The sequence below is a fragment of the Idiotropiscis lumnitzeri genome, chromosome 1 (assembly GCF_059441095.1).
Source record: "Idiotropiscis lumnitzeri isolate Australia: NSW breed Sydney's pygmy pipehorse chromosome 1, RoL_Ilum_1.0, whole genome shotgun sequence".
NCBI lineage: Eukaryota > Metazoa > Chordata > Actinopteri > Syngnathiformes > Syngnathidae > Idiotropiscis > Idiotropiscis lumnitzeri.
In genome coordinates this window covers 37,050,263-37,070,017 of record NC_142391.1, presented here as the reverse complement: position 1 = coordinate 37,070,017, position 19,755 = coordinate 37,050,263, and the positions used below count along the sequence as shown (strand labels likewise).

General features: G+C 39.6%; 2 protein-coding genes and 1 long non-coding RNA gene across 5 annotated transcripts; 1 reads left to right on the top strand and 2 right to left on the bottom strand.

Moving 5' to 3' along the window:
• Nucleotides 1-1,282: 1,282 nt before the first annotated feature.
• elmod3 (ELMO/CED-12 domain containing 3) lies at nucleotides 1,283-14,215 on the bottom strand. Of its 2 annotated transcripts, none has more exons than XM_088299042.1 (13): nucleotides 14,072-14,215; nucleotides 12,251-12,959; nucleotides 11,772-11,843; nucleotides 11,601-11,675; nucleotides 10,750-10,819; nucleotides 10,433-10,495; nucleotides 10,212-10,300; nucleotides 7,978-8,101; nucleotides 7,773-7,895; nucleotides 7,549-7,679; nucleotides 6,777-6,853; nucleotides 6,554-6,681; nucleotides 1,283-4,777 (listed from the first exon to the last, which is right to left on the bottom strand). In XM_088299042.1, exons 2-13 carry the CDS (start codon nucleotides 12,347-12,349, stop codon nucleotides 4,524-4,526), a joined length of 1,305 nt encoding a protein of 434 aa, XP_088155168.1. In that variant the 5' UTR covers nucleotides 12,350-12,959; nucleotides 14,072-14,215; the 3' UTR covers nucleotides 1,283-4,523. The 2 variants fall into 2 exon arrangements, with proteins under 2 accessions (XP_088155168.1, XP_088155176.1); XM_088299050.1 differs by having other exon boundaries at nucleotides 7,978-8,098.
• On the top strand, nucleotides 13,682-17,985 carry LOC148344514 (uncharacterized). Of its 2 annotated transcripts, XR_015844125.1 has the most exons (4): nucleotides 13,682-13,736; nucleotides 13,807-13,965; nucleotides 14,106-14,210; nucleotides 17,830-17,985. It is a non-coding gene; the product is annotated as an uncharacterized LOC148344514 (long non-coding RNA). The 2 variants fall into 2 exon arrangements; XR_015844123.1 differs by having other exon boundaries at nucleotides 13,698-13,965.
• star (steroidogenic acute regulatory protein) lies at nucleotides 15,784-18,513 on the bottom strand. The gene is made up of 7 exons (XM_088299059.1): nucleotides 18,338-18,513; nucleotides 18,109-18,216; nucleotides 17,852-17,982; nucleotides 16,949-17,107; nucleotides 16,682-16,866; nucleotides 16,518-16,611; nucleotides 15,784-16,448 (listed from the first exon to the last, which is right to left on the bottom strand). Exons 1-7 carry the CDS (start codon nucleotides 18,399-18,401, stop codon nucleotides 16,329-16,331), a joined length of 861 nt encoding a protein of 286 aa, XP_088155185.1. The 5' UTR covers nucleotides 18,402-18,513; the 3' UTR covers nucleotides 15,784-16,328.
• Nucleotides 18,514-19,755: the final 1,242 nt, after the last annotated feature.

Sequence of the window (19,755 nt, the reverse complement as noted above, 5' to 3'; positions counted from 1 at the left end):
ACAAGCAATTTGAATCACAAAGATGAACAATGGAGAAAAAAATGTAGAACAATATTTGAGTCACTCCCAAAACCACATTTACTTTTATAAATGTTAGCGATGAACTGCATTGACAAGATAGAATTAAAAATAATACAACTTTATTTATATTGCACATTTAACAAAAGCAATACTTGTGTGGAAATGTCAGTCAAAAATGAACATTTGCTGATTTTTCTGTGTGTGTTTGCGTTATATTGCGCCCTACATCACTGTCTCAACTCAGCCCATTATTTCAGCCCGATTCGTTTTAGTTGGGCGGGTGTCAAATAGTGCGCTCTAGTGGCTAAACAAGAGCACACTAACTTGGCCTTATACACAAACCTTTGTGATCACACATCACAACAAGGCAGCAAAACGCAGATTGTATCCAACCTCCAATCCATCCAAGTGGTTAAAATATACTTCATGTTTGGTGATTTTATATTAATTACAATTTATTATGCAAGTAAATACCTGTTAAAAATTCCCCAAAAAAGTCATACAAAAATCACAATTAATTATGGAATTTTTTGCGCTTTATTTGTTGAAAAAAAATGTAATTGTTGACAGCACTATATATATATATATATATATATATATATAATGTAATATAATATAATATAATTAGTGCTGTCAAGTGATTTTTATAACCAATTAATCACAAAAAATTCCATGATTAATCATGATTAATCACATTTTTCAACTACTATTTTTTGTGAAGCTTATAACAGATATTTACTTGAATAATATCTTGGAATTGATGCAAAATCACCAAATATTAAGTATATTTAATTCAAAGACTGTTCTAATAGCTTTCTTGGATTCTTGAATACGATCTAAATGGAGACATCTTTGCAGACCTTTATTTTCTAAACATTTCTCAAAACTGCCCACAAGCGCCACACTCCAGCAGTGTTGGTTTGCAAGGCCCAGTGGTAACTTAAACACAGTGTTTTGTTCTGAGACGTGCTAAAGACAGCTAATACGGCACAATATTTAAAGTATTATTTTTTAAGTAAATCAAATAAAATATTTAACTGAGTTAAAGATTTTTGGATTAATCACCTGAGTTAATGCTTTAATTTTGACAACCCTAATTATAATATAACATATAATATATTAGATATATACACACACATTTAAATATATACACACAGAGACAGCGAGAGAGAGAGAGGAAAAACCAAGATTGAATTTTCCAATTAAAATCAGTGCTATTTGATGAAATACCATGTGCAAAAACTTACACAGAATGCCGATAGTTTTTCGCTTTCAACAGCATTTATTTAGCTTTTTCCATACAATACACTGAATGTACAACAGCACATACCGTATTCTGAAATAACTCTCAGTATAAAATAGGGCATCTACAATCAAGGTACAGTCATAAAATGCTCAGAGGGACATGACAGAAGACCGTGACAGCAAAACAGCTTCAAAGAGTATAAAGTGTAGGTGTGTTGTTGAGAGATGTGATTGTATTTGCCGAGCCACTGCTTGATCGCAAGCAGAACTTCAGACAGCACCTCTGGGTGAGTCTGGCATACTGTGAAAACCCGTTTGTTTCTCTTTTCTCTCTTGTTAAGAGTCATGCGACATGAGAGTTCAAAAGCCAAAAATATCTTCTCGGACAACTGCTGATGAAACAAGTATGGTGCTAATGAGAAGGTGAATGAGAACTTGTCTAGATACTTGAACGCATACCGAGTATAATGACCATAGCCTTACAATTTGATCAGTTTGTAGCTCAAAAGACTGGATTGTTTCTCAGTGTTTTCTTGACACCAAACACTTAAATCACAGCAACTGATACTCCACCGTCAACAAAGCCACAAGAAAACCAGCTCATTCCAACATGGCTGAGAGAAACCAATTCAAAGTTTAGTAGAAAGTGCTTTTAATTTGCAGGTCTACGGACCTATATAGTGATGACATGTCTCTTAAATAGTACACACATAACATGGACCTGCTTCTGTAATTATAGTTTGCCACTAGAATGTCGTGCTTGAGCTGTTTAATATCCTGTACATTACATAACGAGTCCAGTTGGGGAAAGAGAAGGCCAAAGTACAAGCAAACATAAGTGTACTGAGAGGCCAAACAAATATCAGGAACGAGCGAGAGAAAGAGAGAGAGAAAGGAGAGATTTGTCTTAAGTCTTGAGGTAAGCAATGTATTTTAGTATAATGCCCTAAAGACAATCATACATCTTACAATCATTAATTCACTATGTACAAACTTCCTGATTTACATACACTGTACTGCTCCTCAGCTTCAAATAAAGAAAACCAAGCGCGGGATCAGTGCGGTGCAATGTTTGGGATGAGGACGTGGGAGGGGGGGGGCGAGGGGTAAGGTGACCTGACTTGATGAAGTGGCCACAAATGAACATTATGGCTCCTGAAGTTGGCCCTTTTGCATACATCACACATACAGTTTCATCTACAACAGTGCAAAGTTCCCGTCGGTCACACAACGCCTGCAAACAAGTGGCCTAACTGTGTTATCTTATTTGTAAGGTGATGAAGAATCAAAACGTTTTAATGGTCCCATCAGAGGTCAGCTTGCCATCTACTGCCTTGCAAGAACACAGGTCTACTGTGGCACTGAGAATAAAAGCAAAAAAAGAAAAAGAAAGACAAAAAGTAGGAGGCCAGCACACAAAGCTTACACGATTTTATGGGATGTAGGCACCGTTTTAACTGTTACCTTCTTAGAAGACAAAGTTGAGCTCATTTACATGTCAAGTGAATCTCCACAAGCTGCGCTGCCAAAAGTGTTTCTACTGAGGGGTTAGTGAAATATGAATGTGCTATAGTCGTACGGGTCTGGGCACTCATTGACACGACAGACCAACGTCAAGGTGACATCAACAAGCTTCACGGAGGAGGCTATAGGATGCTACAGTACTAGTGCTACCTGAACATGCTACAGATTGAGACTACAAACATGGGAGACGGTTACATATGAGCACAAAGCACGAACCGGCTTTGCCGAGGAGCCTTAACCCGTTCTTGGTCAGCCATGTTTTCTTGTTTCTAATTTGATTTTCCTTCATGTTCATTCCAAGTACCATCTTAAAATGACAAAAGTACCATATTTGCAGACGGATGGGTCAAGTACTTAGTAAAGCTGGCTTATTGTGTGCAGAGGAAAGCACCCCATCTGTAATCAGTTCCTGTCAAACAAGCCACACAATCACACATGCACTTTCAATCGCTAACTTATTGACGACATTCATACTGCCTAACTTTAAGAGCTGAACCCGACAACTCAAACTCTGCCCTTTAAATGGTGACAACGAACCACAATGTCATCATCTTTTTCTTTAAATGTCTTCAGTAAGACATTTACACTGCCCTAAAAAAAAACAAAAAAAAAACTACACACACACACCAGGATGTTCACTTGCACAAACACACAAGCCCTGAAGTTAGGAACAATGTCTATGGTCACATAGCACTGACACTGATTATCATTGAGTGTGAGCTGGAATTGCATACTGTACCATATGTAGGGGAAGCAGCCCTCAACGTCAGCTCAATCATTTAACCACTCACACAATAACCAACAAGAAGCAGACCCCCTCGCCCTCCCCAAATACAATTGCATGCTTACTAACGGAATGTCCACAAAGCTTATATTAGACCTTCATCTTAAGCCTTATCAAACTATTTTGAAAGGCTGAGAATGTGTGTAGGATTTCCCTATGTTTTGATAAGTACTTGATGTTACTTATCTTCTGAAAAAAGAAAAAACATTTCCAACTAAAGCAATGAAAATATAGTATTTTTATTTTTTTTATTCTCAATCCCTTATTTATCAAATTAATTGACCTTTGGACCAATTCTATAACACCAATAGTGTCTGTTCAGTTTGACCACTATCTGGATTGTGGTTGTCTGATTTATATTTTATTTTTACATCTTCAACCTCCTGATAGGGAATCCAACAGAGAGAAAAATTCAAGGCAAGCTAACATGAAACCTGCTCCCTGCTCAAAAGTTACTGCATGTGACCTGATCAAGTGTTGTGCTGCTGGTTCTGACCCTGGGGTTGAACATTGATAGTATGTCTGATGGCGGTGCCCCTCCGCTGCATTGCAGTCGGTAGACAGTCGAATTAGAGTGAGCCTCGGGCCACCTGTGGCACCAACATAACAGGGCTGAGAAGTACAAACTCCACATTGGTGGTGGTGTGACCACGACAGCTTACTTTAAAGGCCATTGGACCACTCAATTTTAAGAAAAGTGCAAATGTTCACTTTCTTGTTTTGGGACATTCCGTATCAGCTCCATTTGTTTGTCACTTTTCTGTGTTCAAATAAATAATTAAAACAATGGAGCTGTGAACAACCACAAAAAACGACACACAAAAAATGTTCGCAAAGTGCAGCACCCCAACATCAGAGTATTAGGGGACAGGTTGGATAGATTCAGATAGCAGGGTATATAGCGTGTTCTTCATCTAGCTCTCCGGAAGACACACACACACACATTAGCTTAGATGAGTCTGGCATCGCCCTCCATGTCAGATGGTAGCTCACACACCCCTGTGAAGTGCATCTCCTTTGCCTTGCTTCCCTGTCCGCTGCCCGCTGCGGCTGCTCGTTCCTCCAGGATGGGAGAAGAAGGCTGCTGAGTTGGTGGCTCTGGCGACGTGCCACGGGGGACTCCACCTGCTCGTCTCTCTTTCAGGAAGACCTCTAGTCGGCGAAGCATCTGCTTTGGGTTCTTTTTGGCAAACAGCTCCACTTCTGAAGGGTTAGAAAGCACACCAACAGTGAGTGCACATGTAGTTTGATGCCATGTCTTGCTACAACGGTCTCTCTCGCTCTCTGATACAAATTCGGGATAATGATGAAGTACAAGTCATGCCAGTCACTGGGAAACTACATCCATCCATTCATTATCTAAGCAGCTTTATCCTTACCTGGGTTGCTGTGAGAGTATGTAAATAGTTTGTGTATTTTTAATCATGTTTTTATACACTATTTGTATCAGTAATAATTGCACACACACACACACAGACACGCACATTATTGCTTCAGCACACATGCGCACAACTGACACACCCACACGCTTGTTTAAGTTTCACTTTCCATAAGTTTCGTTTTCCTCTGAATAAAGTCCAGAGGGATGGGCGAAGAAGTCAGTGAGAGTGCGGGAGATTGAACTGGCAAGACGCCTATTTCACCTCCTGGCTTCTCCTCCCATCCGCAATGGAGAAAAGACAAAACCTTCCCTGGTTATTCCTCTGGTTCTCTGCATTTAATTCAGTCTAATGAAGGCGTCAGGACCTTTTAAACCTGACAGTTGCACTATACTGAAATTAAACACTTCAGTATATTGCCCAGATTCAGTGCTCGACAGCCAAAACTCAAATCCAGGTCAGTACGGCTAGATAGTTCCTTTATTGTCATCAGAATTCACTCAGTAATCATGAAAATGTAGCACAACAATCAACTCTGAGGTTGTAAACTCACATTTTTCTCTTTGCTTGTACATTGTCTGCTAGCAATTAATTTACTATAAAATGCAGTGAGTAACACACACACGCACACACACACGCATTATATGCCCCCCAAATCACCCTTAAAAAGCATTTTTTTCTCTCTACTGCGATGTAATATCCCCCACACACGTTGCTGGTATTCTTTAGGGTCAGGGTGAATAATATGAATGAATCACGATTCAAAATATACCAAAAATGTGCAAATGCCTTTGAATGCAGGTTGTAAACTATGCTCTTTCCATACCTATGATTAAGGTTTTTCAAAGTATTTTTAAAATCCTGTTTTCATGTTGTTGCGCTTTATGCACTTTTAGTAATTTCAATCACATTTTTGTTTATGTGCTTTTAAATGCTGTACTTTAAATTATAGTATGTGCAGCATTCCTTAACAGCATAATATCAGTTTAATATGATGAATATAAAGAAATAGAAAATCTCAGATTTCATGGGGTGGGGGTGAAATGAGGAGGTCTTAAAGGCACCTTAATGCGATATTGACTCATTCATTATAAAAATGCAGCTGTCTAGACTGTTGTTTACCAACCTTCAAAGAGCCAAGGCAGGCACAATTTACAGTGGAAAAAAAAAATCACACCAGACAAAAATGTCACAAAAGGTGTATGCTGTATAGAGCAACATGGACAATCTTGTCTCAATATAGTGACAAATATTTAAACCCTGTGTGAAACCTGGGCATGTTTAGTTGAACATAAGGCTATTATTATATTGTAATAAAGGTCACAGATGGATACAAAGGCCACTTGTACATTGTGCCCTTTTAGAAGAACAGTAAATTGTTCTGCCTGTCATTATATTAAGACATTATTTGTAATGAATAAATTTGAGACCGATTAAGTAAAGTTGGATCATTTTCCCCCACGTCACACTGTGACTTACTGGTCTAGGCACATGTGGGACAAGGCTTCATGAGTGATTTTGCCATGGTTGTTGTCCACCAACTTGCTCATTGCTATAAACATGCAGTACAAAATAATGTCGGTAAACTCGTCATTGTTACCTTTTATCACAAAGCCAGAGTCAGCAATAGTTTTCTCTTGTGTCTTCCACAGTTGGTACAGGTGCAGATATGTGGCCACGTAAAATTCATTCAACACGCCAACAACTTGCTGGCGACGATTGCACTCCCTAGGGAGGCGAAAGGCAGAGGAGATATTTTTTTCATGGCACTATGGTAGCATGTAATAAGTGATGAAGAGAGAGGTAAAAAAAAGATTACTGACTTGGACAAGGCCTCCTCTCTGAGCACCTGCAGAGCGATGCGGGTCATGTTGATTGACATCACACTGAAAGGAAAGTTCTGGGAATACACAGTGCACAACATTACAAGACAAAGAACATGTAAAATAGAATTAAATGCAATACAATCTCTGTATTAAAACTAAGCCTTTGCAAAAACTACAAATATGGACTTAGATCAGGTGTGGGCAAACTACGGCCCGGGGGCCACATGCGGCCCGTTAAACATTTTAATCCGGCCCGCCGAACTTGAAATAAATTAAATGAATAAACTTTGTTTTATTTTGTTGTAATGCTTTTGTTCACTTTCATTTAAAATTTCCCGATGAGGTGAGGTTACCAAAACACTCGATCCAACTGCTCCTGGCCCGGCCCCTCTGTCAAATTTTAGAACCCATTGTGGCCCGCCAATCAAACTTGTGATTTAGATGATCACAATGTATCCCACAAAATAGATATATATTTTTTTTTAAATGCGAACAATTTAACCCAATTTAGAGAGTTAAGATGAGGACATGTCGACTGTGGGTATATTGAAGCCCTTTGAGAATCGGTGTGATTAAGGGCTATACAAATACATTTGACTTGTATTGATTTGCATAGAAAAATGGCCCCAATTTTTGGGTAAAATTATAAAATATCACACCTCTAAGAATGTTAATTTCTCTGCAACAGTGTCCATCACAACATACAGTAGCTCTGAAACAACCAATAAAGAGAAATTATTAGGGGTATCTTGATATGAGCTAATAATACCAGTGTAGGGTGTTGGGACAACTTGTAGATGTCTCGAGCCAAGGGCAGAGTCTCCGAGTCCATCACAAAGTACAAAGTGTGCATGAGTCCCAGGAAACCAGTGCCACGCAGGTCAGTAGCTGGGTCCATACCTAAAAAGCAAAATATAAATTGCATTCAAATCCAATGAAAAAGTCGCTTCATGTATTGGATGTTCTATGTAGTGCAAAGTTGGAGCATTTTACCCTGAAAGCCAATGTTTTCCCAGTGTGTCCCATAACGAGGACAGTCCAGCCTGCAGCCTATGAGTCTTTTATAAATGGTCTGGAGAACACGCATGTGGACTATCTGACTGTTGTCCACGTGGCCTAAGGAAAACATATGAATAAGTCATCATTTAAATAAAGCTATGGATGACGCCACAAATGAGCATGGCTAACACACGCTCACATTGCGCAATGGCAAAGACAAGATCCCGCTCCTCCGTGAGTTCCCTATGCAGCCGAGGAGGCCCAAAAAAGAAGTGAGTGATGGCAGCGAGACCTGTCCTGCGAATAGTTGGCTGGATGTTCTTCTGAAAATTTGTGTGGAGACAAAACACAATCAAGATTAGAAACAAGATTATACTCTCTTATTTGATATATTGAAATCTAAATAACCACGTATTACTTTTTTTTCCGGATTCTCTCTTTTCTCTGTCTGGCCCCTCTCAAACCCATTTCTCCCAATAAATATCCATGACAATATAAATAACCAAATCAAACTCCCCTGTTCCTCATAAAAACGCTTTCCATCATACAGATGCTCCATTCTGCATGATCTTGCACCCAAAAAGTGAGATTAAATTAAAAAAAAAATCACGCTCAAAAAGCAATGAATAATTGCCAGGACTCAAAACAAGCGGATTCGCATAAAAACTTGCAAGTCGAAATGTGTCTTTTGCACCTCAGTCAAACACACTGTAAGCCAAAACTGCAAAAGGCCACTTAAGGCAAAACGTAGAACTGCAAAGGTTAACGCAAGTCATTGAACGCTAACTCGTTACACCCATAACGTGTCATGATTTAACTATATATTTTTTTTAAAAATTAACATAGTGGCCGACGCAACTGAGGGCTTTAGTTTTCACTATGCTCACTCCTTGTGGGAGGCAAGACACCACTCTTGTGTGAACCTCTCTTTGCACCAATTGAAGAACCTTACCGCGACATACATATGAAGTGTCAATGGTCAATGTGTTGTGGAATTCGTGTGAGTCATTGCGACTACTAGCTGCCTTCTTCATCACTGCTCGAGCCACTAATCAACCTTTTGAAATGTCAGCCGGCTTGCGACGTCACTGGCTCAGCACAGGGATGTAGCTAGTTACACAACCAAGGCGACACCCCCTGTACGCCAATTTTGAAACAAGATGAGTTATGTATTTTAGGCGACCTTGTCCTGCTTTTAAGATTAATTACAATTACCTGAAACCTTAAGTTAGCCTCCTAAAATTCAACATTGAAGATTTTTAATATGAATATATAGTGTGAGTTGGGCGGAACGGTGGACGACTGGTTAGCACGATGGCCTCACAGTGAGAGACAGCATCGGTCGTGGGTTCGATCCCGGCTCCGGCCATCCTGTGTGGAGTTTGCATGTTCTCCCCGTGCCTGCATGGGTTTCCTCCGGGTACTCCGGTTTCCTCCCACATTCCAAAAACATGCATTGTAGGCCGATTGAACACTCTAAATTGCCCCTAGGTATGAGTGTGAGCGCGGATGCTTGTTTGTCTCTGTGTGCCCCGCAATTGGCTGGCGACCAGTTCAGGGTGTCCCCCGCCTACTGCCCGAAGATAGCTGGGATAGGCTCCAGCACACTCCGCGACCCTAGTGAGGAAAAGCGGTACAGAAGATGGATGGATGGTGTGTGAGTTGGAGAAAATTCTCCCATTTATTGAGCTAGATGAAGTCCTCAAAAATGTTCTTGAAGATTATCTAAAAGTTAATGATGTAATATCTTTTACTATAATTGATGAGAACAATAATCGACATTTAATGTACAAGTAGTTTACCATTTCAATGGTTTCCTCATTTTAGATTTGTATACTTCCAAAACTAATACGAAAAGATGAACATTTTTTTTTCCTTTTCCTTGTTACCTGGTCTGAGCTCATAAACATATAGCCATGAACCAACTCAACTGCACAGATGCCAAACGCTGGTTCTTGAGGGCTGCTATCTCGCAAGTTTTAGATGTTTCCCTGCACCAACACACTTGATTCAAATGATCGGGATCATTACCAGGCTTCTGCAGGGCTGATGATTAACTTTTTTATCCTGGATTATCCGGAGTTTAACATGTGTAACTTATGATATTATTATGTTGGATGCTAAAGCAAAAATGATAGCGGCTCAAGTGAAGTTGCACAAAAAGCGGTCAACGCTTTTTATGTACATTTAATGACTTTTTTTTTTTTTTATACAGGAAAAACTAATGAGTTTGATACCCCTGATCTAGATGTAAAGACCATGAAATAAAACCTGGATTTGTGAACTTCTGTCTTACATTCATCTTTTGATCTAAAACCCAAATATTTTATACAACAATAAGAAAGGCTTTGCCATTCATATTTCTGGAGGGGAGTATATATTCCAAAAATATGATACTTTAAAAGTGAGGCGGAGAACAGAATAATTGCTTACAAGCAAGTTCCCGAGATCTGTAGTCTGAAAGTACTGAAGAGCTTCATTGAAAGAGATGAGCGGCGTTGGGTTGGAGTCCTCAGTGAGAGCTAGGAGATTAAAAAAAAAAAAAATACAATAAAATAAAATAAATAAATACAATCTTATTTATTTTGGCAAATTCCAAACAACAATCACCAGCAATACGTTGATGCAAACAGGCAAATTGTTTGACAGCTGACCTGGTTGGATGTTTTCCAGAGCCTCCCACTCCTCTCTGGCCTTTTCCAGCTCCTCATTTCCTTCTGTTGAGAAATACACAAACCCAAGTCAAGAAAATACTGTCATTAACTGGATAATTTAATCCACATCACTCATTCAAACATTCATCCATCCTATCAGGGGTACTGCGTCATTCAGATGCCTTCAGCACCAAGCCAACAACCAACATCCCAGAGGAAGGATCCATCTGCACAGCAGCAGCAGCCAAGTATCTACGATACATGACTAAATTCCAGTGGGAATTGGACCAAAGTGAGGTTGTGTGAAAGTGTGTTACCTGCAGGTTTAGTTTGGTCTCCTCCTGCTGCAAGAGCCTGTAGCAGACCATTCTGCTTCAATGCTGAAATCTGCATACAAGTTTAACACAAATAACTTTCATGTGAAGATCAAATTATTGTCTTTTGTCTATGCCGCATAATATCCAAGTCTTAATGAAAGTAAATGAAGACTGATGACAAAATTGGTAACTTGATTACTGAGAAATTAAAAAAATAATCAAGTAACAAAGTATAAACTGGAGCAATGGTAGATTCTTCTAAAGAATTTTCGTGGCCCTGCTGAATTTGAATACCAAGTCACACCATTTGCAGTTAAACCAAAACGTAAGAAATTATATCATTAAAGATCCATGGAAACTTTTGGCTTTAAACTGTAGTTGTGTACAATGAAATCATAATTCACAATAACGTGGTTCATTGGTCACCCGTAGGCTACAGCACAGATTGTCAGTGGGTTTTACTTTACCTACAAGCTCAAATTTACAATTGTGCACCGTGAAGGCTTCACTGTTTTGATATAGAAAAACAACCCTCACATTCACGCCTAAGAACAATTTTGAGTCTTTCATTAACCTAAAAAACATTTTCCCACACAAGCATGGGGAGAACATGCACACAGGAGGACCAGAGACTGGATTCAAATCCCCAAACTCAGAACTGTGAGGCAATTGTGCGAACCTTTTGTTTACCAAGCGGCCGAAATTACATTTCCATTTTTCCAATTGTTGAAAACCACAAATCGATGTTTGGGAGCGTGTGATTTTAGAGGTTCCACTGGACTGTACTTGCCATATTGCAAAACACAAGAATTTGTACATCTTACATGATAGTGCTAGAAAAAGGTAATTACCGGCAGGGATGTGAGGGGGGCACAACCATTGGTGTGGTCTTTGACATTATGACTAATGATCAATCCATTCATAACCTGGAAAGAAAATGATGCAGCTATTTTAGAGGAAATAGGAAGTCTTGAATCGAAGAGGGTGAATACAAAGAGAAGGGCTTATCTAACTGTACTCACAGGCTTTTGGTTTGAGTGTTCACTGTTGGTCTCCTCTGATGATTTACATTCAGGAGACAATCCATTTTGGCCCTAAGAGTAGGAAGAGAGCGCCACATGCACCAAATGGTTATGACATGTACACACAAAATAAAACGCAGAGAAAAACAGGAGTTATGAGTAACTCATCGAGAAGACAGCGGTTCACCCCATTCTTGAATAATAATAGTCATATGCATGAGAGTGGAGGCCCATTGGGAAAAAGCTGGAAGCTTCCAGAGAAACCAAGCTGAGGATAAGAGAATCGCTCTGTCAGCTGCCGCCATGGTAACATGGCAATCGTGCCAGAGCGGAGATTACAGCTAAAGCAGCGGAGAGAGATGTTGACCTAAGGTCTTAAATTAAACATATGTGGATAAACTGCTAAAAACAAATGAGCTCTTAATTGTTTAACAGTGAACTGCATGAAGAGAACATGTCTGGAAGGCCAAATGTATTACCTCAAGGTGGAAAGTGACATCAGTGACTTCTTCCATTGCATATGAGTGTGTTGGCAGGCAAGGGTGTTCCCGATTGTAGCCTCTAAAGCATTCTGACATCCTGGACTGAGTTAGGCTGGCAAGTTGCTACAAGGACTACCATGGTTTTTGAGTGCACATCTGTAGTGATTGCAAGGATTTATGCTTCATATAGATGAAAATGTCCACGAGCACAAGTTAAGACTCGACCAATCTTGTAACAGACATCCAGAGAGTGCATCTCTGGTTTTCCCTCAGAAGAGCAATGACTGTTGCTTCTCGTGGCAGCCTCCTCCTACAGTCTAACCTTGAGTGTACACACGGAGAGGAATGTGCAGATATCAGTCTAGCGCTGAGAGGAAATGGCGCGTTTCCCGGAACCCTCCCTCCTTCCTCCCCTCCAAAGATCTGCTTGGCCAGTTGCTTCGCTCCTCATCGCCATCAGAGGTGCCCAGAAGCTGGATAATGACATTGCTTTTCAGGCTTGAGGTCTCCTCATAGTAGACACTTCATTACTTTGGCTCTCAAGACAAATCCAATAAGTTTTTGAAGATGGCAGAACACTTTAATTGACTGTGTTATCTTTAGCCTCATGGGAAATGAAGAAGCAGGGTAAGTGTCCAGATGTGGATCATGAGTTGTTTTCTTGTTGGCAACAAACGTTTGGAGGGGGTCTCATATGCATTAGAATCTGCAATGTGAAGTAAAACAAATTAATCACAAGGCTCACGTAGAAACACAAGATAGAAAATATACTAAATGCAAAAAGTGAGGGAAAACAATAACCTCAGATTTTATGAGTATGAATCTGGTAAAACAAAATTTATTAACAGTTAAATGTCCACTTTGGGCCCTGCGAAAAAAAAAAAAAAGATCCCTTTGCCACTCTCTGTCCAACACTTTAATCCTGCAAATATAATTTTCATGGGTCATATACACATATACATATACATATACACATATACATATATATATATATATATATATATATATATATATATATATATATATATATAAATATATATATATATATATATATATATATAAATATATATATATATATATATATATATAAATATATATATATATATATATATAAATATATATATAAATCACATAACAACGCAGTACAATGCAGACATGCAGATATGTAAGCATTATCCCTTTATCAGTATTATTATTCAATGTAAGTAGCATTTCCAGTATGACTACAGTGCTGTACTCCCAACACAACTCCTGAAATAAAAGTTACAATCGAGAACATGTCGTAAAATGTAAGTCTGAAATCATCTTGTTAACAGTTAATTTTCTTAGGTGTTTAAAAAAAATAAAACAAAATAATAAGATTTTTTTTTGTTATCCTAAACTGACATCTATAACGGTGCAACAGTACAGTAGCTGTCAGCCAGCTAGCAACCATCAAGCTAGCAATACGTCAGCTAGCAACCCCGCAGGCACAAAGACGCAGGTAGGGCTTCTTCACAAACAATGAACGCAACTATCGCTATGTCTGCGAAAAGGACCATCTATTTTCGCAGTGCACGCATGAGGGAAACCGTGTCATGAAAAGTGCGTGCAGTTTAGTGGCTGACAGCGACTCGTTCTAACAAGAAAAGCCAGCTGCCAGAGCTAACTAACGGGCTAACTGTAGCTCTATTCAACTGTAAACGGGATGAAGTCTGAGTCCAAAAACGAATGTAAGTCAAACGCATTTTGCCTTGGCATCAAATCAAACAACACGACAAATAAACGCGATGTCCCACTGCCTGAGCATATTATGTGATCAAAAGAATTTAAAAGTACCTCAGTTTCTGATTGTTTCTCCCTCCAATCTCAGCTTCCCTTCCCCCGTCCAGCGGCCACGGTAGTGCAAATGCATCATGGGAATTGTTGTTTCCTGCCGCGATCTGGATTCATTACGTCATTGTTCTCTGGCCTAGAGGTACTGATGGCGTGTTTCGTAGCACGCACTGTATATCTTATATACATACATCATAGGTATACTGCATATTTCCCGACCCAGAAGCAATTAAATAATAATATCCATAACAGACGCATGGTATCATTAATATTTCCATCATTTTGACACATTTTGTCAAAATGATGCAAATTTGGGCCGTACCTGCGTCTTTGTGCCTGCGGGGTTGATCTGTGACATATTGTTTGGTATATGACAACGTCATACATCAAATAAATAAAAATGACAGAAATTGCCCAACAGAATTGTTTAATGATTAAAAAATTGTTTAATGATTTATTGTTAAATGATTACTGAAAATTCAATGTGCATTTTATAAAGAACCTTGATTTTAAATTTAGCAAAACTGCATAAGGCCTAAAGACTAAGTAAAATATCTGAACATGTTACATTAAAATGAATGAAATGTGCGTGAGGATTTATAAAAATTCAGATTAAATAATGCAGTGCAAATACTGTAGAAAATCACAAGTATCAGCAGAGCATCATGATGCTAAAAACATAAAATGTTATTTGTACAGTATGTGTGTCAATTTTTGTAGATGCAATACTGCCAAATGCCAAATAATGGGCCAAAATTGAGCACTATCCATCAATTTTCAATACCACTTAACTCAAGGTGGGGCTGAAAAAAACAGATTTAATTTTATTTTTAATCAAAATAAATCCTGGAGGCACTTTACTGAGGCGGCATGGTGGACAACTGGTTAGCACGTTGGGCTCATAGTGCAGAGGTCGTGGGTTCAAATCCAGCTCCAGCCTTCCATGTTCTCACCGTGCCTCCGTGGGTTTCCTCTGGGTACTCTGGTTTCCTCCCACATTCCAATAACATGCTTGGCAGGTTGATTGGACACTCGAAATTGCCCCGAGGTATGATTGTGAGTGCGGATGGTTGTTCGTCTATGTGTGCCCTGTGATTGGCTGGCAACCAGTTCAGGATGTACCCCGCCTGCTCCTTGAAGATAGCTGGGATAGAATCCAGCACCACCCTGCAACCCTATAGTGAGGAGAAGATGTACGGATAATGGATGGAAGGGACTCAACTGGCTACACAGATTTCTGACGGTGCTATAGCACCTCCTAGCCCCAGTTTAGTGCCATCTCTGAGCACTACTATTTCATTATCAGGACATTTGGATATACCGGTACGGGAACCTATAAATTCAGGTGTGACGTTAGTTACTTTGTGCTATAGTGAAGAAAAATGTCTCACTGAAGATATTTTGGAGAACTTGGCTCCATACAAAAAGCTTCAAGGTTACGCAAAATGCCACTGACTGATTTCCTTTCAGCGAATAAACCCATTGGTATTTCTACGGAAATGTGTCGCTGGTGTCTGTGCCACCAATAGCCGGACAGACCACGGCCGTGGTCCCTGGCGAGTTGTCAGTATGCCAAGATAGCAAGAATCTAGAAGATGGTTGGTCATCATTTGTACCTGTATCTTTTCTCTCCCAAATGAAGAATGCTGGTAAAATGGCAGTGTGTTTTACTGTGCTTGGGCATTATAATAACACAACTGCAGAGTCAGGCAAGATTGTGGACTGTTCTTGTAGCATTTATTTGAGTGTTCAAACGTCAGGAAAAAAATAGGTCTCTCTTTGGTGCCTTTTTGCATACAATCATAAATATCAGTGGCATAGGAATCCTTTATTCACATAGCAGCTATTGCAACTGCACAAAATCAATAAATAAAGCACTGCAATAAAATGTGCGATTTCACAGCAGAGCGATAAATGTAGCCAAGGTGTTATCACTCTGAAACAATGTGCAGTTCATTAGCTGTTTTACTGCTCAGACAAGCTCCAAACGAAATGACTCAATGATTAACATCTAATCAGCAATATGATTGGTGTCTCAGTTAAAGATTGCTTATTAGGAGGTGTAAGAAAAACACATTTGAAAACAACAGGTGCGTTCAGATTTCCCCACATTGCATCAAGCAATATAGTACTCTACTTTCCCTAATAATTATTTTTTTCTTTGCTGATCATAGCATGTTTGTGATATTTGATGGCGCATTACTACTCTCTGCTCTGCCACTCCTGAGAGCAAAATGTCACAGGATGGATGTCGGTGGTGTCAGCAAGCGTGAGCTAGCTCCATGGGAACCTGACTCGCCATCCTTTGCCTGAGATGGTTGGCAAAGTCCACCTGTGTCTGGGAGAGGACTTTGTTGATGATAGTCTTGGGGATCCAGCCCTGCAAACAACAAAGCCAGAGTTTGTTTTTACACAAGCAAAATGAATCGCAGAGAAGACTCTGATGTACCTTTAAATCTATATTTAGTAACCAGGTGAACTTGGTCTTATTTGGGTCTTCACTGCTGGGCTTCAAAACTATACAGGTGGGACCATTCTCTGCCCTGAGAAACATAATCACTTTTAACATTGTATAGTCATGCGGCTCATTCACTCATCAGAGTCATCCCTCACCGGACCACGCCCCTCTGCTCAGGCATTTGTGGGTGCTGAGTGGACGTTCCAGCCAGGAAGCAGGTGGAGCCACGGCGCTTTGCACAGCGAACGCTGACAAAGTCCCGAGGCCCCACTACGTTGCCAGGTGTGTCTCCTGAGACCTCGTGGGTCACCATTGTGTCCTTGCCTATCTTTTGAAGAATCTGTAGGGATATGAAATGTTGGCAAACCCTCGTTCTCAGTGAGAAGTACCATACTAATTGCAGGTACATGATGCTGCCTCACCTTGACCTGTTTCACATTTGGGTTCCACTCACCCATCTGCTCCATGTTACCCACCAACTCTCCATAAAGGCTATCAGGATGTTGCTCTAACAGAACCTCAAGCCTGAACACCTTTCCAATGCCCGGCAACACCTTACTCAAGACTTTGTCTCCATTTGCCTGAGGAACATCACAAATATCACCTTATGCTTATTATTTTCAGGGTCACAGTAGCGACTGGAGCGCCTCCCACGTAGGCTAAACCTGAGAATGGTGGTCATTCAATCACACGGTTGTGAATTAGCACACTGAGTGGGAATTTATCCCATATCAGCTGTGCAAATTCCACATACATGAACCACTCGACTACCTCTATGTGGTTGAATGGATATTTCTTCTTAAAGGGGAAGTCAAGTTAAAAAATAAAATCACAATATATTTAAAACATGGCAATATGATTAATATTGAGTTTGTGGAATATGAATTAAGCACAACAATCTACTCATTTTTATTCATCACAGGAAGCTGCTTTTTTTTTTGCCACTTGCTGTCAACTAAAAATGTCATTACAATGCAGAAGGGCTCAGGTAAAAGAAATGGCTGCAATTAAGTACACTTAATGATAGATTGCAATGCAATGCCATTATTATAATAAAATGATAATAATATTTCAACCAAGTTTAAAAAAAAGTTTACTATTGTTGTCTGTGAGATAAAAGTCTTCCAAATATTCAGTGAGATTTTTATGAAAAGGTTCAGTTGAAATGAACATCACACCTCTCACTATAAATTGGTAGGTGATTCTTTGGGATTGTTAAAGAGAAAATGTTACTGGTAATAAAGAAAATATGGGAAAAATAGTTTTCATTTTAGTCACACCAGCTGCCATGTGATAATTTCAGAGAACCCCATTTTGATACTCACAGCGACAGTTTCAACAATCCAGCCCTCCTGCTCACTGAGGATGCCAATAGCTTTCTGCAGCGCATCTTCACCTTGTTGCACATAGGACATCTCCTCCTCACTATATCCGTTCTCCTCCGTAATCGAAGAACCTTCCAACAAACAGGTGGGTAAAGTGTTTGAGGTTAACAGTTTTGACTTCATAAAACATATTTGCCAGCCTAACAACCAAAAAGGTATTCCATTATGTCTTCAAGTGAAAAGATTTCATAACTCACTGAGGAGGGAACTTCTTCTCCGGACTTGACTGATCCAGTTACTGGGGCCTGGACCTGCAAGTCGGTCCAGCTCATGGTGTATAGCCACAATCGCATTCTTTCTTAAACCTTGTCGATGGAGATAAAAAGCACACAATGGGCAACAATCTTTCAGATAAGCCACAATAAATTCATCCCACTGCTGGAGATTCGTGAATCACTCAATGTTAATCTTTCAACTTTTACTCACCTCTCATGTTCCTCATATGGCGGTAGGAGATGCCAGCACACAGTTTGAAAGTTGCAGGCAGCATTTTGGCTTTACAGGAATTCTTTGCTTCAAGAAAACAAAAACTCAATCACGCTATGAAGAAACAGTTTAGATGTCAGTGCTGTTAAATTCCGACTGGGGATGTCTGAGTGGGCCCGGGTATATATGCACGATATGCCCACAAGGCCACAACGCTATCTCCACGTAGATAAACACACACACACACACACACACACACACACACAGACCACCTCTCTCTTCCGAGGTCCATGTCGCCAAGGTTACTTTATGTACAAGACAAACATTTCTCAGACTTTCACATGTTGTCAGTTAACGTCCAGTGCCCAGAGCTCACTGTATTGCTCGCAGAGATCAAATGCAGAGTGACTCGAATCCATCCCGTCATAGTCTGAAACTGTTCAAACCGTTTGTTAAAAAGTCTGTGTTTGGTTTGGCTCCTTCCTGGCTAACCTTCATTATAACTGATATGTTGCCACAGGCTTAAAGCACATGACATTTGTAATTGATGGTGGGCCATTAACCCTGATGTTCTGTTTGGGTGGTCCGCCGACTCTGCGTTATCTAACACTTGATTGCCTTGAAAGACTACATGGACAAAAGTATTGGGACACACCTCAAATTATTGAAACAACCAATAATTCAAAAGTTGGGCCACACTCATTTGTTCCCAGTGTTACTTGGTAATTTTATCCACCCTTCTGGGAATTAGCAGAAAGTCAGATTTTGCTCACTCTCGAGTATAAATTACTGTAATCATTTTGGTTTGGCATCAAAGGAAATCAATATTGCATTTTATTTATCCTAGTATTTACCTCTTGATTGATACACAACTTAATACTGTATGTACATAAACCTAGTGGTTGTAAATGAATAAAAATAAAAAAATTCAATCAGTGATTTATTGTGCATTTCATACACAACATAACTCAATATTAATTAAATATTATTAATTAATATTAATTAAAAGTACAACATTTGAAAGCTCACATTTATCCTTGAATACAAAATCAAAATTGTGTTTGGATTTTGATTATTCAAAACATTTCAGTTTTGCCTGTGAAGACTGCATTTACTTAGTGGTACTGTATAGCCCACATGAAAACCTATTCTATTGTTGAAAAATAAGCAATGGGGAAGCTCAGAAAAGTTGGAAACCTTTTGCACTCGCGCAAAAAAACAATCAAATGATTTGGGACCACATAGTAATTTGGGGACCACACCAAGAGCAGAGGCCAACCCACAGGTCAGCTGATTCGCTTTCATCTTTTTTTAAATGTGTAATTCACCTCAAATCTGTTTCATCCTTACAAACAATGTCATCTTGCAATCATAGTCATCAGACCATCTTCCAAATTTTGTGTTGCTGAAGTCCTCTT